This window comes from Chiloscyllium plagiosum, unplaced genomic scaffold (assembly GCF_037043375.1).
Source record: "Chiloscyllium plagiosum isolate Xiang-an unplaced genomic scaffold, Cpla_swu_hap1 HiC_scaffold_27, whole genome shotgun sequence".
Lineage (NCBI taxonomy): Eukaryota > Metazoa > Chordata > Chondrichthyes > Orectolobiformes > Hemiscylliidae > Chiloscyllium > Chiloscyllium plagiosum.
The window spans coordinates 28,910,963-28,937,863 of record NW_028270165.1 but is presented as its reverse complement, the minus strand read 5'-3'; the positions used below and the strand labels follow the sequence as shown (position 1 = coordinate 28,937,863).

Sequence of the window (26,901 nt, the reverse complement as noted above, 5' to 3'; positions counted from 1 at the left end):
CCGATTTAAGACTGAGATGAAGAGGAGTTCCTTATCTCAGAGGGTTATGTGTCTTTGAAATTCCTTGCTGTGGTAGATGCTTGATCAGCAGAGGAATGGAGGATTATGAGTAAAAGGGGGGCAGGAAGGTGGTCGTGAGGAGTGGGATCCTCTTGAAGGGCGGAGCGGTCTCGAGGGGCCAAATGTCCCACCCCTCCTCCTCTTTTGTGGTCATGTGATGTCCTCACAGCAAGTGAATTTCACTCTCCAGACACACTGTGAGCTGAACGAACCGGTGAACTCTTTCTGATTAGTATGCTGGGCATTGGATCTTCCCACAGGCGTGTGGACTGTCTGAAGAAGTAACTGACCGGAAAACCCTTTCCCTTCTCTTCCCGCAGCAGCGTTTGATTGTTCCGATTCTGCTGGCAGGGTCGTGGAGCTCATTGGATCAATGTTTCTAGGGTAGATGTTTCTACCCAGTTTCTCCCCTACTGTTAGAATGCTGAATGGACTCTCAAACTCTTAACACTCACCTGTACCTGTGTTTTTGTTTTTGCTGCTGTTTCCCTATTATTTACTATCTATGCTACTTAACTCTGTGATCTGCCTGTGTTGCTCACAAGACAAAGCTTTTCACTGTGCCTCGGTACACGTGACAAGAAATCCAATGTGCTGGATTGGTCGATTTCCAGCTGTGCTGTATAATTTCTTCAAAATGTTCTCTTTCAGTGATAGAGAAGGGAAACAGCAAAGGTGGAATCAGTAGCTTCGGGGAGGAAAGTGCAAGGAGACAGTGGGAAAAGCTTTACAGTTCTTGGGAGTCGCACAGGAGAACAGTGGTTCAAATCATTTTCAAAATTGGTACACGGCACAGTAGAATCATAGAGATGTACAGCGCGGAAACAGACCCTTCGGTCCAACCCGTCCATGCCGACCAGGTATCCCAATCTAGTCCCACTTTCCAGCACCCGGCCCATATCCCTCCAAACCCTTCCTATTCATAAACCCATCCAAATGCCTCTTAAATGTTGCAATTGTACCAGCCTCCACCACTTCCTCTGGCAGCTCATTCCATACAGGTACCACCCTCTGTGTGAAAAAGTTGCTCCGTAGGTCTCTTTTAAACTGTTCCCTCTCACCCTAAACCTATGCCCTCTAGTTCTGCACTCCCCCACCCAAGGAAAAGACTTTGTCTGTTTACCTTATCCATGGTGGCACAATGGTTGGCACTGCTGCCTCACAGCTCCACGGTCCCAGGTTCGATTCCAGCCTCGGGGGCGACTGTCTGGGTGGAGTTTGCACATTCTCCTCATGTCTGCGTGGGTTTCCTCCAGGTGCTCCGGTTTCCTCCCATAGTCCAAAGATGTGCAGGTTAGGGAGAATTGGCCATGCTAAATTGCCCGATAGTGTTAAGTGGATTAGTCGGGGTGGGGGGGGGGGGGTGGTTTGCTGTTCGGAGGGTCAGTGTGGACTTGCTGGGCTGAAGGACCTGTTTCCACACTGCAGGGAATCTAATCTAATCGTACTCCTCCCGATTTTTATCAAGTCGTACATAAGGGTTTAACTTTTTTTTTAAACTTATGCCAGTTTAAAAAGTTATTTTTTTTTCTGTTGGGATGATTTGAAAGCAGTGGTAAGCGAGTGGCATTTATAGGGAGAACTGATAACACTCTCTCCAGTCTTGCCGATGTTTCACTGAGTGGATGCTTTGCTCATCCAGCACTCTATATCAGACACGTCAGGATGGTGTTCACTTTTATCTGTTGCCCTGCATCTTGTACGTGGTGGAGTTTGAGGATTTGCTAATTGTTTCAAGGTTTAGGTTGAGTTCCAGATGTTTAGGTCCCTCTGCGTCACCCACATCTCTCTCGCTTTCCTTCCACGGTCATCAGAATCTTGTGTGGGCCCAAACTGGATGGCAGGTTCCCTTCTTTGAAGGACAACGGGAAGAAATTGGGTTTTTTTTTTTGCCAGTCTGGCAGCTTCCGTGGTCACTTTATCCTGATGGGGACCCCACCAATGACCAGATTTTTTCAGCTCAATTTCACAACTTGACGTTTGCGTTTTTCTGTGGCTCCTCTCTCACTCCCCTTTTCTCATGTTTTAAATTTCAACTTCACAGGCTATCAGAAGTGGAGGCTTTACAAAGAGGAAACCGAAACCAGTCATTGGAGAGTTGCTCGATTTCTTATAAGCCGAGTATCATGGAGTGAAGGAACACCGTTTACAGTGTGGAGGAACGATACATGGTTTTCTGTCAACGGTGAGGTTTCAGCCAGTTATCTGACCTGCTGTCACACTGGAGAGAAATCATGGAAGTGTGCAGATTGTGAGGAGTAGTTCCGATCCCTAGTGGACCTGGAAATACATTGACACGTTCAGAGTGGGGAGAGGCTGTCCACTTGCATTTGTGTGGAAAGGGATTCACTCAGTTCTCCCAACTGCTGGCTTAACAGCGAGTTCACACTGAGGAGCGATCATGGTTAAATTCAGCGCGAGTTAACACTGGGAGAGGCTGTATGTCTAACCGGAGGGTGGCAAGGGATTCACTATGTTATTGTCTCACCTGTTGAGGCATCAGCGAGTTCCCAAGTGACTCCAGCACGCATCTATGTTCATTTTGTTTTTTTTTACTGATGTGAAAGAAATTCCAGTCCACTTTTAGGTGCTATTATTTTGAATAAAAGTCAAATAGATCAATTTGGTGTTAAAGGAAGTGTGAAATCATATATTGAGTTTATCAAAAGTTAGTTCCTTTTGAAGTGCTCTTCCTCTCTGCTTCCTCTGTCATCACCTCAGAGAACACGTGTGAGGTGCCCATAGACGTTCTGCCTGTCGGCAGGGATGGCTGTGGCTGACGAGGGACGTTAAGAAACATATAAAGTTAAAAGAGAAAAAGTATAACATAGCAAAGATAAGTGGGAAAATGGAGGGCTGGGAAGCTTTTAAAGAACAACAGAGGATTACTAAGAACGAAATACGCAGAGAAAAAATGAGGTACGAAGGTAAACTGCCAAAAAATGTAAAGGAGTATAGTAAAAGCTTTTTTAGGTATGTGAAAGGCAAAAAAATGGTTAACACTAAAATTGGGCCCTTGACGACAGAAACAGGGGAATGTATTACGGGGAACAAAGAAATGGCAGAAGAATTGAATTGATACTTCAGATCTGTGTTCACTGGGGAAGACACAAGCAATCTCCCTGAGGTAACAGTGGCTGAAGGACCTGCACTGTAGGGTATTTATATTTGCCAGGAATTGGTGTTGGAGAGACTGTTAGGTCTGAAGGGTGATAAGTCCCCGGGGCCTGATGGTCTACATCCCAGGATACTGAAGGAGGTGGCTCGAGAAATCGTGGATGCGTTGGTGATTATTTTCCAGAGTTCGATAGATTCGGGATCGGTTCCTGCGAATTGGAGGGTGGCTAATGTTGTACCACTTTTTAAGAAAGGTGGGAGAGAGAAAGCAGGAAATTATAGACCAGTTCGTCTGACCTCAGTGGTGGGAAAGATGCTGGAGTCAATTATAAAGGATGAAATTATGACACATCTGGATATCAGTAACAGGATAGGTCAGAGTCAGCATGGATTTATGAAGGGGAAATCATGCTTGACTAATCTTCTGGAATTTTTTGAGGATGTAACTCTAAAAATGGACAAGGGAGATCCAGTGGATGTAGTGTACCTGGACTTTCAGAAAACCTTTGATAAAGTCCCACATAGGAGGTTAGTGAGCAAATCTAGGGCACATGGTATTGGGGGCAAAGTACTAACTTGGATTGAAAGTTGGTTGGCTGATAGGAAATGAAGAATAGTGATAAACGTCTCCCTTTCGGAATGGCAGGCAGTGACCAGTGGGTACCGCAGGGATCAGTGCTGGGACCGCAGCTTTTTACAATATATATTAATGATATAGAAGATGGTATTAATAATAACATCAGCAAATTTGTTAGGAGATTACAGGGTGACCTGGACAGGTTAGGTGAGTGGACAGATGCATGGCAGATTCAGGTATCCACTTTGGTGGCAAGAAAAGGAAGGTAGATTACTACCTAAATTGAGTCAAGTTAGGTAAAGGGCAGTACAAAGAGATCTGGGTGTTCTTGTACACCAGTCAATGAAGGCAAGCATGCAGGTACAGCAGGTAGTGAAGAAAGCTAATAGCATGCTGGCCTTCATAACAAGAGGGATTGAGTATAGAATATTATGTGCAGTTCTGGTCTCCAAATTTGAGGAAAGACATTCTGGCTATTGAGGGAGTGCAGCGTAGGTTCACGAGGTCAATTCCTGGAATGGCGGGACTATCTTATGTTGAAAGATTGGAGCGACTGGGCTTGTATACCCTTGAGTTTAGAAGACTAAGAGGGGATCTGATTGAGACGTATAAAATTATTAAAGGATTGGACACTCTGGAGGCAGGAAGCATGTTTCCGCTGATGGGTGAGTCCCAAACCAGAGGACACAGCTTAAAAATAAGAGGTAGGCCATTTAGGACAGAGATGAGGAGAAACTTCTTCACCCAGAGAGTGGTGGGTGTGTGGAATGCTCTGCCCTAGAAGGCAGTGAAGGCCCAGTCTCTGGATTCGTTGAAGAAAGAGTTGGATAGAGCTCTCAAGGATAGTGGAATCAAGGGTTATGGTGATAAGGCAGGAACAGGATACTGATTGAGGATGATCAGCCATGATAGTAATGAATGGTGGTGCAGGCTCGAAGGGCAGAATGGCCTACTCCTGCACCTATTGTCTATTGTCACTAATACGGAGGCAATCTGATCAATTGCCCCTGCTGCTTCCCTCCCTTCCTGTTAGACTTGTTCCACAACAAAGTTGCGTTCATCTGTCACCCCCCCCAGTGCTTGCACATTACTCGTACCATCCGCTGGCATTATTTCAAAGTGGGGACTCCTACTGGAACCAGACTGTATTAAATTTAAGAGGGATGTAAGTCTGTATGAATACGTGATAGGAGTGCGAGGAGGTTCTGAACATAAATCAGAAATTTTGTAGTAAAGTTTATTCAAGAAATTTGACTTGCAATGTTTGAATGTTGTAAAGGCTTCTGGGAGTAGAAACCAGAACTGCATTATTTGAAATCTTTGAGGCTAAACTGAAAGACCCGGTAAATGAGAGTAAAAGCAAGATTTTGTAAAAGTTATATGCTGTATGCAATTACTCTGCATATCGAATTGAAATGAGGGAATCCTGAACTTAATGTACTAGTGCTAGAATTATCTAAAATTCAGCTAAAAATGAAAAAAAAGATAAAAAGAAATGGACAAGGATCAGGAAAGGAACAAAGAATTGGAAATACAGCTGGAAATTGAGAGAGACTAATAAAAACTGGGAAATTGAACTTTAAAAACACAAACTCCAAAGAGCTAAGAAATTAGACAACATGACTTTGTCAGAGTAAAACTCAAAAGTAAAGAATGAAAGAAAAGGCAGAGGGTCAGTCTAATTCCGAAGACAGATTTGATTGAACTAGAAATTTACGCTTAGTACCAAAATTAAGAGTTCAAAGATATTTAATTTTTAAAAAGTAGCAGGGTTGACAAATTGGTTAAAAAATGAATAACTTCATGCTTCATCTGTCATGAATTTGTCTTAACGTAACTTGTTTAAACTGCACCAAAGACATATTATGTCCTCCTTGTCACTAGTTTTGAGCCATTCACTAATTTGAAAATATTACATTGGTTTCCTTCACCCAAACTGTTGGCATATTGTGAACAGCTGGGGCCCAAGCAGCATTGCGGTACTTGAAACTGCCTTCCATTCTGAAGAAGATCCATTTATTCCTATTTAAAAAAAACACCCGAAAGAACTGCGGGTGCTGTAAATCAGAAACATAAACAGAAATGTCTGGAAAAGCTCAGCAGGTCTGGCAGCATCTATGGAGAGAAATGAGACTTAACGTTTCAGGTCGGGAGACCCTTCCTCAGAACTCCAGTTCTCAATGAACAAGTTGAATGTAGGTAAAGGGCCAGCGGGAGCGGTCCTGGTGGAGGGAGAGTGTTGGAGGTGGACGAAGAAGTCCATAAAACCTTTGCTTAGTATAGAATGTTCACCGTCAGAGAGTGGGAGGTCAGGAGGGATGGTGAATAATACAGGAGATGGAGTTGGGGAGGGGGTGGAGTCAAAAGCAAGGGGGAGGGTATGAATGATCTGGAAGGCCGCGGATATCTCTTAGTTGTTGTATCCCGTGTGCCTTGAGGCTTGAAAGCTCTGAGGAAGGGTCACTCGACCTGAAACGCTAACTCTTGATTTGTCTCCACAAGTGGTGGCACTGTGGCTCAGTGGTTAGCACTGCTGCCTCACAGCGCCAGGGATCCAGGTTCGATTCCAGCCTCGGGGCGACTGTCTGTGTGGAGTTTGCACATTCTCCCCCATGTCTGTGTGGGTTTCCTCTGGGTGCTCTGGTTTCCTCTCACAGTCCAATTTGGATGTGCCGGTGTTGGACTGGGGTGTGCAAAGTTAGAAATCACTCAACTCGGGTTCGATTCCAGCCTCGGGTGACTGCGTGGAGTTTGCACATTCCACACTGTAAGTAATCTGATCTAATCTAATCTAATTCTCCCCGTGGCTGCGCGGGTTTCCTCCGGGTGCTCCGGTTTCCTCCCACAGTCCAAAGATGTGCAGGTCAGGGTGAATGCTAAATTGCCTGTAGTGTTAGGTGCATTAGTCACGAGGGAAATGGGTCTGGGTGGGTTACGCTTCGGAGGTTCAACACCGGGTTATAGTCCAGCAGTGTATTTGGAAGCACTAGCTATCATAGCGCTGCTCCTTCATCAGGTAGTTGCCTGATGAAGGAGCAGCGCCCCGAAAGCTAGTGCTTCCAAATAAACCTGTTGGACGAGAACCTGGTGTGTAATTTTTAACTTTGTACCAGGCTTTGATTTTGCACACCAACAGTATAAGATTCTGGATCAGAATGGTGCTGGAAAAGCCCTTCTGGACAGACTGGGCGCAGGGGTTGACATGATGTTTGCTTTGAAATTTGTGACTGTAAACCTTCCCCTTCCGATATCCTGCAAAAGAAGTGGAGAAGGACCAGACAGAAATTGAACTGCACGGCTTGGAGGAAAATCGAGACGTTGCAAGAAAGCTCCAAAGCCACAGTCTCTCAGCTGCAGTGCAGCCCAGGAGTGGGCAGGTGCCCCGGCGCAGGCGCAGTGCGGCTGGCGCTGTTTCGCGGCAGCGGCCGACGTCATGGGGCGGGGCGGCTCCCCGAGCCGGTTGCCCTGGAAACCGTTGTCTCGGCGAAGCGAGGTGGGGGAAAAAAACAATGGCTAGGGGCGGGGCTCCTGCCTGCAAGCTGGAACCCCAGGACGTCACCGCCGGGCTCTGCGACTCCGACTTGGCTGCCTCAGGCAAGCCCCGCCCGCCATTGTTGGACGTCACAATGCGGACGGACAGTCGGGTTCAAAGTGAAACTCCGGGGATAAAGATCCTGGCTGACCCTTGCTGGAGGACTAGGGATGGTGTCAATCTGAAGTAGACTGCACCTTGGTAACTGCAGTCTATACTGTGGAGGGCCACCCAGTCAGTAATATACCCCCCTCTGTATCCCTATACCTTATTTCTTCCATCTGCCTGTGCAATATAATGTTCTCAGGTAAAAACAATGACTGCAGATGCTGGAAATCAGAGTTCAGGTCAGAGTGGTGCTGGAAAAGCACAGCAGGTCAGGCAGCATCCCAGGAGCAGGAAAATCGACGTTTTGGGCAAAAGCACTTCATCAGGAATAAAGGCAGGGAGCCTGCAGAGAGGGGAGATAAATGCGAGGGGGAGTGGGGCTGGGGAGAGGGTAGCATAGAGTACAGTAGGTGGATGGGGGTGGGGATGGAGGTGATAGGTCAGAGGGGAGGGTGGGGGAGGATAGCAAAGAGTACAATGGGGTGGGGATGGAGGTGATAGGTCAGAGGGGAGGGTGGGGGAGGATAGCAAAGAGTACAATGGGGTGGGGATGGAGGTGATAGGTCAGAGGGGAGGGTGGGGGAGGATAGCAAAGAGTACAATGGGGTGGGGATGGAGGTGATAGGTCAGAGGGGAGGGTGGGGGAGGATAGCAAAGAGTACAATGGGGTGGGGATGGAGGTGATAGGTCAGAGGGGAGGGTGGGGGAGGATAGCAAAGGGTACAGTAGGTGAATGGGGGTGGGGATAGAGGTGATAGGTCAGAGGGGAGGGTGGGGGAGGATAGCAAAGGGTACAGTAGGTGGATGGGGGTGGGGATAGAGGTGATAGGTCAGAGGGGAGGGTGGGGGAAGGTAGCAAAGGGTACAGGAGTTGGATGGGGGTGGGGATGGAGGTGATAGGTCAGAGGGGAGGGTGGGGGAAGGTAGCAAAGGGTACAGGAGGTGGATGGGGGTGGGGATGGAGGCGATAGGTCAGAGGGGAGGGTGGGGGAGGATAGCAAAGAGTACAATGGGGTGGGGATGGAGGTGATAGGTCAGAGGGGAGGGTGGGGGAAGGTAGCAAAGGGTACAATAGGTGAATGGGGTGGGGATGGAGGTGATAGGTCAAAGGGGAGGGTGGAGTGGATAGGTGGGAAGGGAGATTGACAGGTAGGACAGGTCATGAGGCTGGTGCTGAGCTGAAAGTTTGGAACTGGGGTAAGGTGGAGAGAGGGGAAATGAGGAAACTGGTGAAGTCCACATTGATGCCCTGGGGTTGAAGTGTTCTGAGGCGGAAGATGAGACGTTCTTCCTGCAGGTGTCGGGTGGTGAGGGAGCGACGGTGAAGGAGGCCCAGGACCTGCGCCTCAGGACACTTCAACCCCAGGGCATCAATGTGGACTTCAACAGTTTCATTTTCCCTTCCCCCACCTCACCCTAGTTCCAAACCTCCAGCTCAGCACTGTCCCCATGACCTGTCCTATCTGCTTATCTTCCTTTCCACCAATCCACTCCACCCTCCTCCTTGACCTGTCACCTTCATCCCCATCTCCACTCACCTATTGTACTCTTTGCTACTTTCTCCCCACCCCCACCCTCCTCTCATTTATCTCTCCACCTTGCAGGCTCTCTGCCTTTATTCCTGATGAAGGGCTTTTGCCCGAAATGTCGATTTTCCTGCTCCTCGATGCTGCCTGAACTGCTGTCCTTTCCCAGCACCACTCTAATCTAGAATATAATTTTCTAATGATATGCATTCTCCACTTCTGCCAATCTTTTAGGCTCCAGGTCCATAATAACGAAGACTCACTGCGGGAAACGCTTTAAAATTTCCAGGGAGCTGAGGCGCCATCAATGCATTTACAAGACCCTGTTCAGGCGCTCTTACTTGGTGGGTGGATGGGTTCAGAATGCCAACGAATTAACGCTGACAAAAGTGCACGTGGTATTCACTGAATGCTCGGCCCTGCTCAGATACCAATGAGTTTGTAAGTATTGAAAGAGACTGGGTTCTGCTGGTAACCACACCCAGGACTGAAACCGATTCATTCTGACCGTGGGGAAAGTTGGAGGGTTTCTTTCTATTGGACTGGCTGCTCTGCTTCCTGTCGCCCTAATGTTCTTTGAACCTGGGAGTGCACATTTCCAGCATAGGGCAGCATGGTGACTCAGCGGTTAGCACTGCTGTCTCATGGTGCCAGGGACTGGGTTCAATCCCAGCTTCGGGGACCTGTCTGTGTGGAGTCTGCACATACTCCCCCTTGTCTGCGTGGGTTTGATTAGATTCCCTACAGCGTGGAAACAGGCCTTTCGGCCCAACCTGTCCACACCGACCCTCCGAAGAGTAACCCACCCAGACCCCATTCCCCTACCGTATATTTTACCCCTGACTAATGCACCTAACACTACGGGCAATTCAGCACAGCCAATTCACCTGATCTGCACATCTTTGGACTGTGGGAGGAAACCGGAGCACCTGGAGGAAACCTACGCAGACACAGGGAGAATGCGGAAACTCCACACAGACAGTTGCCCGAGGCTGGAATTGAACCCACGTCCCTGGTGCTGTGAGGCAGTGGTGCTAACCACTGAGCCACCATGCTCATGTTTCCTCCCACAATCCAAAGGTGTGCAGTTGAGGGTGAATTGGCCATGCTAAATTGCCCATGGTGTACAGGGATGTGTGGGCTAGGGGTAAATGTAGGACAATGGGTTTTGGGTTGGTTGCTTTTCGGAGAGTCAGTGTGGACTTGCTGGGCCGAAGGGCCTGTTTCCACACTGTAGGGATTCTATGATTTCCACTGAAATGAACCATAGAAGCTGATGAAGTACATTTATTTCAATCTGGATTAAAAAAATGTTTTCCCTGCCACTTCAATTTATCTAAAATAAATATGCGTGTCTGTTCCATTGAGTCTACAGCACAGGACGTGACCAATTGGCTCAATTGGTCTCTGTCAGTATTTATGCTCTACATAAGTGTGCACCTAACTGTTATAGATAAGTCACCACAAGTTACCTTTATTTCATCTACTGATTAAGAAATCTCATAGGCCATCAAGAACTGAAACAAGCTTTTAAACTTTATTGCAAGCAGCAACCAAAATAAGAGCTCTCAGGTCAGCAAGTTAAGCCTCACAACTCAACTTGGCTATGACCTGATTAATGGTGGAATTTAGCTCCGATTCTAACCAACAGTCCCTGTCTCTGGAAGTGTCCAGGGTTCAGTCCTTGTGCAGTGATGTTCTTTGAAGTTCTGAGAGTGAAGGGCTCTGCTGTCGGATTATTACACAGATTTTTGTCCTGTGGGTCTATGATGTAACATTATCGATGAATCTTCAGATCCTTTCATCATGTTCTTTCATCCACATTTGCATCCATGTAACAAGGAACAAAGGAGCTACTTCTGATAAGTAGGCAATTCTGCAGCTTGCCTTCTTATCAGAAGTAGTTTCTTTGTCCCTTTTTACATTTGGCCTTAACTTTCTGTTTGAAGACACAGCTTTCCTGGGAGTGACTCCTAAAATTCTTCAGCCGGACAGTCATTTATCCTTAGGGCATGAGGCATCTGGTTATCAAGCAGGGAGGTTTATAAAACCATGAGGGGCAATAATAGGATAAATACACAAAGTCTTTTCTCAGGGTTGGGGGAGTCCAGAACTAGACAGCAGAGGTTTAGGGTGAGAGGGGAAAGATATAAAAGGGACCTAAGGGGCAAGTTTTTCATGTAGAGGGTGGTATGTGTATGGAATGAGCTGCCAGAGGAAGTGGTGGAGGCTGGTACAATTACAATATTTAAAAGGCATCTGGATGGGTCTATGAATAGGAAGGGTTTGGAGGGATATGGGCCGGGTGCTGGCAGGTGGGACTAGATTGGGTTGGGATATCTGGTCGGCCTGGACGGGTTGGGCCGAAGGGTTTGCTTCAGTGCTGTACATCTCTGATTCTATGTGGTGTCAAAACAGTTTTGTTCATTCCTGCTCCCATGTAAGGCTAATTGCTTTCAATTCCTGTATAAATTTGCCCTTGTCTTTTATTCCAGACAGAGTTATCACTGCTTCTTTCAGTCTTTCAACAGTTACTAAAGTTCACACTGTCACATATCTCTCTTCATCTTCCATCCATCAACATATCCTACTATTCCTTTCACCCTCGTGTAAGTATCCAGCGTTCCCTTAAATGTATTCCCGCACCACTTGCTGAGGGAGTGAATTCCTCATTCTCAACACTCGCTGGGTAAAGAGATTGCTCTTGAAATCATTACTTGATTATTGAAGCATCTTCAAGATTTCGATCAGGTCACACGAGTCTCCTTTTTTCTAGACTCCACACACACCTCTCAATCAAACTCTTCTCCCTCCTGCCATCTAGCAGAAGATACCAGAGCATTCGGTCTCTCACGGCCAGACTGTGCAACAGTTTCTCCCCCCTGAGGCATCAGGCTCCTTAACACGATACGATCGGACACTTTCCCATCTGAAATTCTTTGCACGACTTCTAACCGCTGTGAATAAAGTATCTATGATTTATTATTCTTCTGTTACACTGTAACATGCGTGTTTTGCACTTAGAGTCATAGAGATGTACAGCATGGAAACTTCAGTTCAACCCGTCCATGCTGACCAGATATGCCAAACCAATCTGGTCCCACCTGCCAGCACCCGGCCCGTATCCCTCCAAACCCCTCCTATTCATATACCCATCCAAATGCCTCTTAAATGTTGCAATTGTACCAGCCTCCACCACATCCTCTGGCAGCTCATTTCATACCCTCTGTGTGAGAAAGTTGCCCCTTAGGTCTCTTTTATATCTTTCCCCTCTCATTCTAAACCTATGCCCTCTGGTTCTGGACTCCCCCACCCCAGAGAAAAGACTTAGTCTATTTGCCCTATCCATGCCCCTCACGACTTTGTAAATCTCTATAAAGTCACCACTCAGCCTCCGACGCTCCCTAAGCACTGCACGATGGTGTAGTTTGTGCTGTCCACATAGCACCCTCAGTCCTGGAGGAACACTGTCTCATTTTTACCGTATCGGTTGTATCTGGTAGGAATGACAAATAAAAAGCTACTCTACTTGACACTCTACTAAAAGGCCCTTTGGCCCATCCAGTCTGCACCAACAGTGCACTGCTCCCAGTTTCCTGCACTTGTTCCCTATCCTTGAATATTTGAAGTACTCATCCCAATTTGTTTTAAAAGGTTGCGAGGTTTCGATCCTCCACTACACTCCCAGGCTGTGCCTTCCAGATTCCCACCACCTGCTGAGTAAAAACGTTTCTTTCTAAAGTTGTTTTTGCCCCTCGATTTGTTGCCCCTTGTCTCCAAAACTATACCTTCTCGCGATGGAGCCCTCATTCCAAGTGGGGCACAGCTGCTCTCTCTTCACCCTGTCCATGCCCCTCATAATAGAACACAGAACAATACAGCACAAAACAGGCCCTTCGGCCCTCGAAGTTGCGCCGACCTGTGAACTATTCTCAGCTCGTCCCCCTACACTATCCCAAAATCATCCATGTGCTTATCTAAGGATTGTTTAAATCTCCCTAATGTGGCTGAGTTGACCACATTAGCAGGTAAGGCATTCCACGCCATTACCACTCTCTGCGTAAAGAACCTGCCTCTGACATCTGTCTTAAATCTATCCCCTCAATTTGTAGTTATGCCCCCTTGTACAAGCTCACATCATCATCCTAGGAAAAAGACTGTCACTGTCTACCCTCTCAAATCCTCTGATCATCTTGTAAGTCTCTATCAAATCCCCTCTTAGCCCTCTTCTTGCCAATGAGAACAGGTTGAAGTCCCTCAGCCTTTCCTCATAAGACCTTCCCTCCAGACCAGGCAACATCCTGGTAAATCTCCTTGGCACCTTTTCCAATGCTTCCACATCCTTCCCGAAATATGGGGACCGGAACTGTACACAATATTCCAAGTGTGGCCGCACCAGCGTTTTGTATAGTTGCAGCATGATATTGCGGGTCTGGAACTCAATCCGTCTACAAATGAAGCCTAACACACCATATGCCTTCTTAACAGCACTATCAACGTGGTGGCAACTTTCAGGGATCTATGTACATGGACTCCAAGATCCCTCTGCACATCCACACTACCAAGAATCTTTCCATCGACCCAGTACTCTGCCTTCCTGTTATTCTTCCCAAAGTGCATCACCTCACATTAATGTTATATCCCTCAATCATGCCCCGTCCCCTAAGCTCCAGAGAAAACAATCCAAGATGATCAAGTCTTTCCTTATAGGCCAGTTTCTCCATCACAGGCAATATCCTGGTGAACTTCCTCTGTCCGCATTTGAGTGCTATCACATCCTTCACACAATGTGGTGACCATAACTGCAACACAGTGCTCCCGTTGTGGTCTGACCTACACTATGTACAACTCCAACATTAGCTGGGGCGCATGGTGGCTCCTGCACCAGGGGACCCAGGTCCGATCCTCAGCCTTGGGTAACTTTCTGTGTGGAGTTTGCACATTCTCCCTGTCTTTGCATGGGTTTCCTCCCACAGTCCAAAGATGTGCAGGCTAGGTGGGTTAGCTGTGGGAAATGCAACGTTGTAGGAGATAGTGGGTCTGGGTGGGATGCTCTTCAGAGGGTTGGTGTGGACTTGCTGGGCTGAACGGCCTGATCTTACACTGCAGGGATTCTATCATCGACCTCCTTGCCCTTATACTCTGTGCCACAACTAATGAAAGCAAGTACGCTTGGCTTTATTGGTAAATGCACTGAGTATAGGAGTTGGGATGTCATGTTGTGGCTGTCCAGGATACTGGTTAAGCCACTTTTAGTATACGATGTTCAATTCTGGTCTCACTGCTGTAGGAAGGATGTTGTGAAACTCGAAAGGGTGCAGAAAGATTTACGAGAGTGTTGAAGGGTTTGAGCTGTAGGGAGAGGCTGAATAGGCTGGGGCTGTTTTCCCTGCAGCATCGGAGGCGGAGGGGTGACCTTATAGAGGTTTCTAAAATCATGGATAGGCTAAACAGACAAGGCCCTTTTTCCCTCGGTAAGGGAAATACAGGGCAGAGATTTAAGGTGAGAAAGGGAAGGTTTAAAAGGGACCCAAGGGGCAACTTTTCCATGCAGGTGATGCGTGTGTGTGGAATGAGCTGCTAGAGGAGATGGTGGAGGCTGGTACAATTACAGCATTTCAAAGGATGAATACATGAAAAGGAAGAGTTTAGAGGGATATTGACCATATACTAGCCAATGGGACGAGGTTAATTTTGGATATCTGGTTGGCACAGCTGAGTTGGAAAGGTCTGTTTCTGTGCTGTACATCACTAAGACTCAAAGTGCCCCCTTTGATTCTTAACTATCCTATTCACATGCTCTGCCAACTTCAAGGATCTGTGAATACATACCCCAAGCTCCCTCTGTTCCGCTAAGCTGCCTAGTGTCCTGCCATTCATTAAATACTCCCTCACTGTGTTTCATTTTTCAAAGCGCATCACCTTGTGCTTAAATACCGTCAGTGACGAGAGTGACCCATCTATATCTTCCTGTAACTTATAAACAACTTCTTCAACTATTAACCACTCTGTCAAACTTGGGGTCACCTGCAAGCTGGCTTAACATTCCCCGCACATTTTGATCCACATCATTTACAATCATTATAATAAACAATAAGGCACTAAGTTCTGATCCTTGTGGTATACCTCTGGACACCGGCTTCCTGTCACTCAAACAGCCTTCGATCACTATCCTCTGTCTCTTGTTACAAAGCCAGTTTTTCTGATCCATCTCACCATGTCTCACTGGATTCCATGTACTTTAAGCTTCCCAAACAGTGTTCCATGTGGGACCTTTTCAAAAGCTTTGCAACAGCCCACACAAACGCAGGTGGCACGGTGGCTCAGTGGTTAGCACTGCTGCCTCACAGCACCAGGATTCCAGGTTCGATTCCGGCTTCGGGGGCGACTGTCTGTGTGGAGTTTGCACATTCTACCCCCGTGTCTGTGTGGGTTTCCTCTGGGTGCTCCGGTTTCCTCCCACAGTCCAAAAAGATGTGCAGGTTAGGGTGAATTGGCCATGGTGTGAGGTACATTACTCAGAGGGAAATGGGTCTGGATGGGTTGCTCTTCGGAGGGTCGGTGTGGATTTGTTGGGCCGAAGGGAATCTAATCTAATCTAAACCGAACTTCTCTCATCCAGACACTCGATTGACATGACCTCCCTCTGGCAAAGCCATGATGACGATCCCTAATTAACCCACGCTCTTCCAGGCAGGCATAGTCTTGCTCCTTCAGAAATTTCTCCAATAGTTTCCTTACCACTGACACGAGACTCGTCGGTCTCAAATTTGCTGGTTCATCTCTACCACCCCTCTTAAGAAGTGAACCAGATTAGCCATCCTCTGGCTCTTCCCCTGTGGCCTGACAGGAGTTAAAAATGTGTGCCAGAGAATATAACGTGAGAAAATGTGAAATTGCCCGTTTTAGATTAGATTACATTACATTACAGTGTGGAAACAGGCCCTTCGGCCCAACAAGTCCACACGATTGAAGTCGTTTGGTACAGAAAAGATTTACAAGGATGTTGCCAGGGTTGGAGGATTTGAGCTACAGGGAGAGGCTGAACAGGCTGGGGCTGTTTTCCCTGGAGCGCCGGAGGCTGAGGGGTGACCTTATAGAGGTTTACAACATTATGAGGGGCATGGGGATAGGATAAATAGACAAGGTCTTTTCCCTGGGGTCGGGGAGTCCAGAACTAGAGGGCATAGGTTTAGGGTGAGAGGGGAAAGATATAGAAGAGACCTAAAGGGCAGCTTTTTCACACAGAGGGTGATACGTGTGTGGAATGAGCTGCCAGAGGAAGTGGTGGAGGCTGGTACAATTACAACATTTAAAAGGCATCTGGATGGGTATATGAATAGGAAGGGTTTGGAGGGATATGGGCCGGGTGCTCGCAGGTGGGACTAGTTTGGGTTGGGATATCTGGTCGGCATGGACGGGTTGGACCGAAGGGTCTGTTCCCATGCTGTACATCTCTATGACTCTGTTGGACTATAACCTGATATTGTGTGATTTTTAACTCAATCTATTAATATTGTGTGAATATAAGTGTTTTAATAACTAATGTTGAATTGATAGATATAGGTCAGATGTCAGAGGTATTTTCTTTACTCAGAGAGTAGTCAGGGTGTGGAACGCACTGCCTGGAACAGTAGTAGACTCGCCAACTTTGAGGGCATTTAAATGGTCAGTAGACAGGAGAATGGAATAGTGTAGGTTAGATGGGCTTCAGATTGGTTCCACAGGTCGGTGCAACATCGAGGGCTGAAGGGCCTGTACTGCACTGGAATGTTCTATGTTGGTTTACAGCCTGGAGTTTGGAGTAACCATTCGGGCCTCCTGCACATTTCTGTCTCTGTTGTTTTTGACAGAGTCAGGTGACAGAGCGGAAGCTGAGAATAATGGGGCCTGAAACCCTTAGGGGGGGGTCATTGACGAAGAGAGAGACAGGAAGGTGCTGGGACAGACTGGGAAGTGGGCTTTCACAAGGACCTCCGTGGGTTCAGTGACAGTGTCCAAAGCAGACAGTCACAGGAACAGGGGGACAGAGGAGTCCAAGAGGAACATTTTGTTCCAGAGCCGTTTACGCGTTCCTTTAACTCTGACTCCCTTTGATTCTCAAGTAATTTTTATTCTATTTCATTTATAAGCTCTTACCAGTAAAAATATCGGATGCTGCTGGACTTTTCCTGATTAAATTTGTGTCTCTTTTTTAAAGATTCGATTCCCTACAGTATGGTAACAGGCCCTCCGGCCCAACAAGTCTACGCGAACCCTCCGAAGAGTAACCACTCAGACCCATTCCCCTACATTTCCCTCTGACTGATGTACCTAACACTATGGCCAATTTCCCATGGCCAATTCACCCTCAACTGCACATCTTTGGATCGTGGGAGGAGACCCAGGGAGAATGTCTGTGAGGAGTTTGCACAGTCGCCCGAGGCTGGAATCGAACCCGAGTCCTGGGGTGGTGAGGCAGCAGGGCTAACCACTGAGCCACCATGCCAACCTGTTCAGGGGAGGGTGGTAGGCAGTGCCGTAACAGAATAGATATCCCTCTCAGTTCATTGGTAAGGAGCCAGAGTGGAAGATGAGATTTCCTTTTTGGTTTGACACAGTGATATTAGGAAATGGATTAGACGTGATCATCTTGGCGGCACGGTGGCACAGTGGTTAGCACTGCTGCCTCACAGCGCCAGGGACCCGGGTTCAATTCCCGCCTCAGGCGACTGACTGCGTGGAGTTTGCACGTTCTCCCCGTGTCTGCGTGGGTTTCCTCCGGGTGCTCCGATTTCCTCCCACAGTCCAAAGATGTGCAGGTTAGGTGAATTGGCCATGCTAAATTGCCCGTAGTGTTAGGTAAGGGGTACATGTAGGGGTATGGGTGGGTTGCGCTTTGGCGGGTCGGTGTGGACTTGTTGGGCCGAAGGGCCTGTTTCCACACTGTAAGTAATCTAATCTAATCTAATCTTTCTGTTAATGTTTCACTGCTGACAGATGTTGACGTTTGACCGGTCATATCGAGGCAGAGTAGCAACACCATTACACTGGGGAAAAGCACCATCTGCCCTCGAGGCCATGGCACCAGTCTGTCAAATCTGTAAAAATTCAACAAATCTCTGAGCTCAGGACATTCCTCCTCATACTGTTTTCCAGACGGAGACTGATTGAACCCAGTCATTGGTGAGGGTCAGTTGCACAAAGCAATTACACGATCTGCCCTTGAACCGTCTGAACCTGCCCAAGTCTGGTCACACTCTCCGACAATCGGTCCCCCTCACCCACCCCCGGTGCAGGGAGTCAGCGTTCCCATCACAACCAGTGAAAACACAGTGGCCTTGACACTGTCTCGGATTCCGGGCCCCTCTTGCTTCCTCCGAACTCTAGGAGCTGTGGATCTCCCCGTTCCTACAGAGCAAACCATTTGTTCTCAGTTCTGATGGATTTCTGAAATTTGGCCCCTGTCAGATCAATAAGATATTGTAAGAACGAAGGATCAAGCCATAATTTCCATCCTGTCACCTGTCCACCATCTTGACCCGGAGTGTAGTTAAAACAAGATAAAGTATTTAATCAGTGACTAGCAAGAAAATCCAAAGTAGACGGTACCTCAATATTTTCACAGTTCACACCTTGAGGGGGGGAGGCGTTCTCTCTGATGTTCATTTAATTCTACATTTTACTTTCTTTTTGTGTTCTGGCCCTGCCCTGTTGGGGGGGGGGTCACATCTTCTTCGGAAGGAGTGCTGTGAAGTTTAAGTTAATCGCGCACAGATACGTGAGCTTCCAGCAATGGGTCATGGATGGAAGTGAAAGATTCTCCAACTGTCCCTTCACAGTTCCTATTTAGCTTCCTCTCTCCCAATGTCTTGTCGCAACGGAGAAAGGGAGGGCTGCAGACGCTGGAGATCAGAGTCGAAGAGCGTGGCGCTGGAAAAGCACAGGCGGTCAGGGCAGCATCCGAGGAGCAGGAGAGTCGATGGTACGGGCATAAGCCCTTCATCCGGAATGAGGCTTGTGGCCCAAGGGGGTGGAGAGATACATGGGAGGGGGCTGGGGACTGGGGAGAAGGTAGCTGAGGGGTAGATAGAGGTGGGGGTAATGGTGATAGGTCAGAGAGGAGGGCGGAGCGGATAGGTGGGAAGGAAGATGGACAGGTAGGACAGATCATGAGGGCGGTGCCGAGTTGGAAGGTTGGATCTGGAATAAGGTGGAGGGAGGGGAGATGAGGAAATTGGTGAAATCCGCATTGATTCCATGTGGTTGGAGGGTCCCAAGGCGTTCTTCCGCCAAGCGTCGGGTAGTTAGAGTTTAGCGATGGAGTAGGCCCAAGTCTGTGGCAGAGTGGGAAGGAGGGTTGAAGTGTTCAGCCACGGGGCGGTGGGATTGGTTGGTGCGGGTGTCCCGGAGATGTTCTCCAAAACGACCTGCAAGTTGGCGTCTGTCTCCCCAGTGTAGAGGAGACCATATCGGGTGCAACGGACACAGTAGTTTGACGTGTGTGGAAGTGCAGGTAAATCTCTGTCGGATGAGGAAGGATCCTCTGGGGCCTTGGATGGAGGTGAGGAGGGGGAGGTGTGGGCGCAGGATTTACTTGTCTCAGTGCAAATATCGTCATCCCTTGCACATTCATCTCCCTCATTCTCTGACCATTCCTTGTGAGTTGAATTCTCTCCCGATCATTCCAAGTCACGTTCCTGTCTGGACGACGTGTCACTGTCTTGATGATGTCACAATGTTGTCTCGGTCCCCAGGCCACATTCACCATTTGACGTCTGGCTGTTTTCTCAAGGGGTTGCACGTGTTTGGGACCTGCTCTTCAGTTCATCATGAAATTTCCCCAAGTTCACAGCTTCAAAGGGAGCACATGATGTCTACCCACTCACACCGGTATCCCAACCTCACATTCTGAATTTGAAGGCCATCTTGACCAAAACAGCACAGTGACGGGTCTGTCTGTCCGGCCTGAAAGTTTGCTCACCCTCCCCTCGGTTGCGCTGAGATTTCAGGTAGATGTCAGACTGTCAGATGTGGTTTTTTTGACAGGACGAGTCTTCTTTATTTCAGACCGTCAGACTAGGGTTGTTCCCTCTGCAGCTGGGGGAGAGATTGAGTCAAGCTATGAAATTAGGACAAATTTTCCCTGAACCAAAGAGAGACAGCTTTACAGATCTCCCCAGCTCAGTCCGCCAACATGAACCCGTCAACTGCTACTTCAATACGCTATTGCGTTTTCCTGCACAGATTTCTGTCTGAGGCCCGTTGCACTGTCCCAACGAAAGCTTCAAGGACATCAACACTATCCACCGGATCTGACCCCTTGTCATCACTTGTGAACTCTCTGGTGTGCCCGTAGGTTCGATGACTGAGTGAAGCCCTTTCCACACTCAGTGCAGATGAATGGCCTTTCCCCAGAGTGAACTCGCTGGTGTGTCAACAGGCTAGATGACTGAGTGAAGCCCTTCCCACATGTGGAGCAGACGAAGGGCCTCGCCCCGGTGTGGACTCGCTGGTGGATTAATAGGCTGGACGAATCCTTAAAACCTTTTCCGCAGTCACAGCAGATGAATGGCCTCTCATTGGTGTGGACCCGCTGGTGAGTCAGCAGGGTGGAGGACAGAGTGAATCCCTTCCCACATTCAGAACAGATGAACGGCCTCTCCCCAGAATGAACTCTCTGATGTATCTGGAGTTTGGACAGCTCCGTGAACCCCTTCCCACACTCGGCACAGGTGAACGGCTTCTCCCCGGTGTGAACATGCTGATGTGTTTGCAGGTGGGACAGCTGAGCGAATCCCTTTCCGCAGGCAGAGCAGGTGAAAGGCTTTTCCCCAGTGTGAACCCGATGGTGTTTCTGCAGATTGGACAGAATAGTGAACGCCTTCCCACACACAGAGCAGGTGAACGGCCTCTCCCCCGTGTGAACACGCTGGTGCATCTGGAGGTGGGATAACAAAGTAAATCCCTTCCCACACGTCGAGCAGGTGAACGGCCTCTCCCCCGTGTGAACACGCTGGTGTGCTTGCAGGTTGGATGATCGAGTGAATCCTTTCCCGCACTCGGAGCAGGCGAACGGCCTCTCCCCCGTGTGAACACGCTGGTGCATCAGCAGGTTGGACGAATCGCTGAATCCCTTCCCGCACACGGAGCAGGTGAATGGTCTTTCCCCGGTGTGACTGCGGCGATGAATCTCAAGCTCAGATGGGGCTTTGAAGCCTTTCCCACAGTCCTCACACTTCCACGGTTTCTCCATGCTGACCTTCTATCTGTCCGGGTTTGACGATCAGGTAAAATATCATCCACAACCCCTCTAATGGTTTTTCTGCTGTGAACAGGGCAATACTATTCTAGCCCTGTAACCAGTTAACGTTCACAGCACTGAAACAATGTTGACTTCAGTGGTGAGCCTCCGTGCTAGTTGAATCAGGATGATGGTTGACAGCTTCTGAAGCAGTGAGGACAAGAATGATCATTCTCCTTCAGCAGATACAGAGGCCAATAAGTCTTGATGAAGACAGTGACTGTCAGATCTTGACAGGCTGGTTGGCTTGAGAGTTCTGTCTTCAAACCCTCTCCATCTAATATCCTGTAACATATTACAAGAGTAAATACTGTCAGTACAGCCCACAACCTCAGAGGGCAATTCAAGTTTTCGTGAAACGGCCTCCCATCTTTTGTTCGCAAACATGGAAAATTTACATCTCACACACTCTCCCTCTGCAAGGATGTGCAGGTTAGGGGAATTGGCCATGCTTAATTGCCCATAGTGGTCAGGGATGTATACGTTAGATGCATTAGTCCGGCGTAATTATTGAGTAATAGGGGAATGACTCTGAGTGGGTTACTCTTTGGTGGAGGAGTTGTTGCGCTTAAGGGCCTATTTCCACACTTCTAATTCCAAAAATTCTAATTCTACCTCAAGTTCATGCTCTCTACTCTCACAAAGGGACTGATCCATGCTGTTTAATGGATGCTCACTCATCCTTTCTCCGTCTGGGACGCAGAGACCACACACACACAGAAAACCAAGAGGAGGGCAGTTCTGTGAATATCAAAGAAAGAAAGTTCCCCCTTACCTCGGTCCAAGGCCCCAAAGGATCCTTCCACATCCAACAAAAATTTACCTGTACCTCCACCAATGTCATCTCCTGTGTCCATTGCACCCGATGCGGTCTCCTCCACATCAGGGAGACAGGATGCCAACTTGCGGATTATTTCAGAAAACATCTCTAGGACACCCGCACCAACCAACCCAACTGCCCCGTGGCCGAACACTTCACCTCCCCCTCCCACTCTGCCGAGGACATGCAGGTCCTGGGCCTCCTCCATCGGCAAACCCTAACCACCTGGAAGAAGGACACCTCATCTTCCGCCTCGGAACCCTGCAACCACAGGGGGTCAACGTGGATTTCACCCGTTTCCCCTCCCCCCACCTTATCCCACTCCGAAGCCTCCAGCTCTGCACCACCCTCTTCACCTGTCCCTCGCCTTTCCCACCCGTCTGCTTCACCCGCCTCTCCGACCTATCACCGTTACCCCCACCTCCATCTATCTATTGCATTCCCTGTTACCTGCCCACCCCCCCCTCCCATTTATCTCTCTACCCTCTTGGGCCACAAGCCTCATTCCTGGTGAAGGGCTTATGCCCGAAACCTCGATGCTCCCGGGACGCTGCCTGACCTGCCGTGCTTTTCCAGCGCTGCACTCTTCCACCCCGATCTCCAGCATCTGCAGTGCTCACTTTTCCCCAAGTTCCCCCAACATTCCCCTGCACCCCAGAGCCCAGGATTTTCCAAGGAAGTTGTTGGGCAGTGAAGATTATCTCAAGAGGACGAGGAGATTGCTGATGTAGGGCTTTATGCCCCAAGTGTCCACTCTGCTGCCCCTGGGATGCTGCCTGACCTGCTGTGCTTTTCCAGCCCCACACTCTCGACCCTGATCTGCAATCCCCTCTTTTCTCCAAGTTTCCCCCCACGTGTCCCCCTGCACCCGGGGGGGTCCAGGATTTTGCAAAGGGTGTGGGAGAAGGAATTGCTTTGGCTGACCGATGCTCCGTGCAGTGTGCACCCTGCGCTGCGCGAAAGCGACCCTGCCCGGCCCTCACCTGCAACACAAAAGCAGCAGCGGCTGGAGAAGTGGGGGGGGGGAAGCAGAGCTGTACGGAGCAGGCGCAGTTGCGGCAGACGGGGAAGGGAGGAGCTGCCTCTCGCGCCGGTCCGGCAGCCGGTCGCCCTGGAAACCTTTGTCTCCGCGATGAAGTAGCGAGGGGGGGGGAAACAATGGGAAGGGGTGGAGCCACCGTGTCCCGAGCGCGCAGCCTGGAACCCCGAGGAGCACCACCCAACCCGGCTGTTCCTATTGGCTGCTCCACACAGACTTCACAAACCTTGCAGACTCCACCCCCCCTGGTGTTCAACGTCACAATGAGGAAGTTGCCCCATTCGAGCGATTACTTCCTCCTCTGTGCAACCAAGAGTCCTCTTTGCATTTCTCTCCTCACTTGCAGTACATGAAGGCACAGGAAGTGATTCCAGGGAAGGAGCGTGCTCTGCAAAGGTTGGTTCAGGTATGCCTATCTCTCTTTAAGGCATTAACACTTTTCCTGTCAGCTTGATACATCGGTTTCTCCGGCTAAGGCGATGACCGCTTGCCAGATGTTCACAGTTGGAGGATTTCTGCAAAGGATGGCTCAGGGTTTAAGGGACAGTAAATTGGAGCGTCCAATTCGTCCCAGCCTCCCTCTGTGTCCCCGCAGCCTTGCATGTTGACATCCTTCAAATGCCATCTAATTTCGTTTTGAAATGATTTCGATTCTCCTTCACTTCGAGCACAAGAGTTTTGTAAATTTGTTTGACAGGATACTTGAAAGGCAGGATTTGCAGGATCAAACCTCAAGGCCGGACAGTCACTCGACCTGTGTGATGCGATATCATCAAATAGGTCGAATGTGGACCTGTCGATCAACATGAATCAGTACCTTTTATAAGAACGGGGACAGTGTATATTAGGCCAGCAGTGTAATAATAGAGGGAGAGTGTGCAGGATATAAATTTACATATTTTGGGGAATGAGCGTGGAAAAAATATTGTTCAATTGAAATCTGAATTTCAACCTGAACTGGTAGTAACGTCTTTGTGATCTTTTACAGGACGATTTAAAGACTGAGTACTCAAACCACACGTCATGCAAATGTGTGACATATCTGGGATCCGAATATAGTTGGCCTTGGAATCTTAAAGGAGAAATGCTTGTCTGTTCTTCCTGTTTCAAAATGTTTTAAACGTCACTGTGCCTGGGACAGCGAGAGTGCTCCAGTGAGGTGACTGTGGGAAGGAGCTTTAACTATTTATGCAGTTGCACTGACTGAAAGCACATTTTGTTGAAGCAATGTTTCTATGTAAGGATGGGGCTTTAGCTCATTATTGACCCTGGACATACACAAGGACATCTGCACCATGGAGAAACCATGGAAATGTGAGGACTGTGGGATCGGCTTCAAAGTTCCATCTGAACTGGAGATTCATCGACGCAGTCACACTGGGGAACGGCCATTCACCTGCTGCCAGTGTGAGAAGAGATTTGTTAATTCATCCACCCTGCTGAGACACCAGAGGGTTCACACTGGGGAGAGGCCATTCACCTGCTCTGTGTGTGAGAAGAGCTTTAGTCAGTTTTCCAGCCTTTTGAAACACCAGCGAGTTCACTCTGGGGAGTGGCCTTTCACCTGCTCTGTGTGTGGAAGAGGATTCAGTGCCTCATCCAGCCTGTTGACACACCAGCGGGTTCACACCGGCGAGAGGCCATTCAACTGCTCTGAATGTGGGAAGGACTTCAGTGATTCGTACAGCCTGCGGAGACACCAGCGAATTCACACCGGGGAGAGGCCGTTCACCTGCTCTGTGTGCGGTAAGGGATTCGTTCAGTCATCCGAGCTGCAGAGGCACCACGTCTCTCACACCAGCGAAAGGCCTTTTCGGTGCTCGGACTGCGGTCGCAGCTACAAAACCTCTCGGAACCTGATGCTGCACCAGCGAATTCACACTGAGGAGAGACCGTTCAGCTGCTCTCACTGTGCAAAGAGATTTATAACCTCGTCCAACCTCCGCAGACACCAGCGTGTTCACACAGGGGAGAGGCCGTTCGTCTGCTCTGTGTGTGGGAAGGGATTTAGTCAGTCATCTGGGCTGCGGAAGCACCAGCGAGTCCACAAATGATGACAGTGCTTGGCTTCTGCTGTTATTGCGTCTGTTGATCACAACCGGGAGTGAACCATGCTCAACCTGAAAGGGCGGTCAGCACTGTTATCTCAGAGTCAGGAGATGGTGGATAGGAGAGCCACTCCAGAGACCCACATCATCCACCATTCCATGTTCAACGTTCCCGGTGGTGGTGGATCATTTCACGTGAGACTTTGCTCAGCTGATACTGAGTTGGAGGCAGGGGTAAGGGCGGGGTTGGATTGGTTAGGCCTGTATCCATTGGAGCTTAGAAGAATGACAGGTGACCTTTTGCAACATGTGAGATCCTGAGGGGTTGGAGTTAGAATCTCTTCAATCCCTTCGGCCCCACAAGTCCAAACTGACCCTCCGAAGAGCATCCCACCCAAACCTATTCCCCATTACTCTACATTTACAAATGCACCTAACCTACACATCCCTGAACACTATGGGCAATTTAGCACAGTCAGTTCACCTCACCTGCATGTCTTTAGAGTGTGGAAAGAGTACCCGGAGGAAACCCACGCAGACACAGAGAGAACGTACAAACTCCACGCAGACAGACGCCCCGAGGCAGGAATTGAACCCAGGTCCCTGGCGCTGTGAGGCAGCAGTGCTAACCACTGTGCCACCGGTTCTGATAGGGTCGATGCTGAAAGAGTGTTCCTGACTGTGGGAGAGGCTAGAGCTGGGGACACAGTTTAAAAATTCAGGCTCGCCCATTTGAGATGGAGAAGAGATCTTTCTACTCCCAAAGGGCTGAGAGTCTTTGGAACACTCTTACCCAGAGAGCTAGGAAGGTAGGATCAGGGAATGTTTATAAACTTCAGGTAGATAGATTTGTGACTACTAAGTCAGTGAAGGATTATCAGGAGGTAGTGGGGAACGTGGAGTTGTGGCCATGATCTGATTGAGTGGCATGCATAAGATCTGGTTGGACTGCTGATCGATCGATTGTTTGATTGATCTATTGTTGTCACGTGCTGCGATACAGTAAAAAAAAAGTGTTTTCTGTGATATACAGGCTGATCATATCGTACGAGTGCATCAGGATAGTAGAAGAGTGCGCAGAACATTAGTGTTAGAGCAGCAGAAAAGGTGCAGAGAGAGAGAGAGATTACGGTTGACATTTGAGAGATTGATTCGAAAGTCTGATAACAGCAGGGAAGAAGCTGTTCCTGAAATCTCTTTCTATGTGTATTTAAACTTTCATATCTTCTGCCTGACAGAAGTTGGTGGTAGAGAGTATAACTGGGGTGGGAGGGGGCCTTTGGTCACTTTCCCAAGACAGTGGGAAGCATAGGTGGAGTTAATAGATGGAAGACTGGTTTGCGTGATGGAGTGGGCAGCATTTGTGATTCTAGAGTTTCCTGCAGTCTTGGGGAAAAAGCAGTTGCCAGAACCATGCTGTGATACAGCCAGATCAAATGCTTTCTATGGTGCACCTACAAAAATTAGTAAGAGTCCTTGTGGACATACCGAGTTCCCTTAGCCTCCCGAGGAAGTACAAATGTCGTTGTGCTTCCTTGAAATGTGGGTAGATCAGGACAGATTGTTGGTGGTTATCACTCCCAGGAACTTCACGGTCTCGGCCATCTCCACCTCAGCACCAGATAGGGACCTCCGTACACTCCACTTCTTGAAGTCAGTTAGCAGCTCCTTCATTTGACGAGATTGTTGTCTTGCCGCTAGGCCTTCAACCTCTTTCCTGTATTCTGTTTCATCATTTGACATCCGACCTACGGTGGCACTACCCCTAGTGTTGTTTGTAAGTTTTAAAAT

The 26,901-nt window shown here is 48.6% G+C and overlaps 2 protein-coding genes across 2 annotated transcripts in view; one reads left to right on the top strand and one right to left on the bottom strand.

Moving 5' to 3' along the window:
• LOC122543466 (uncharacterized) overlaps positions 1–25,170 on the top strand; it is a 45,725-nt gene extending 20,555 nt beyond the window's left edge. The window contains 1 exon segment of the mRNA XM_087974249.1: positions 24,382–25,170. Within this exon segment, the coding sequence (XP_087830375.1) occupies positions 24,382–25,170 (789 nt within the window).
• On the bottom strand, positions 12,197–23,451 carry LOC148143497 (uncharacterized). Its single transcript, XM_043682178.2, has 2 exons — positions 23,007–23,451; positions 12,197–21,488 (listed from the first exon to the last, which is right to left on the bottom strand). The coding sequence occupies exon 2, from the start codon at positions 21,153–21,155 to the stop codon at positions 20,229–20,231; it is 927 nt and encodes a 308-aa protein (XP_043538113.1). The 5' UTR covers positions 21,156–21,488; positions 23,007–23,451; the 3' UTR covers positions 12,197–20,228.
• Positions 25,171–26,901: the final 1,731 nt, after the last annotated feature.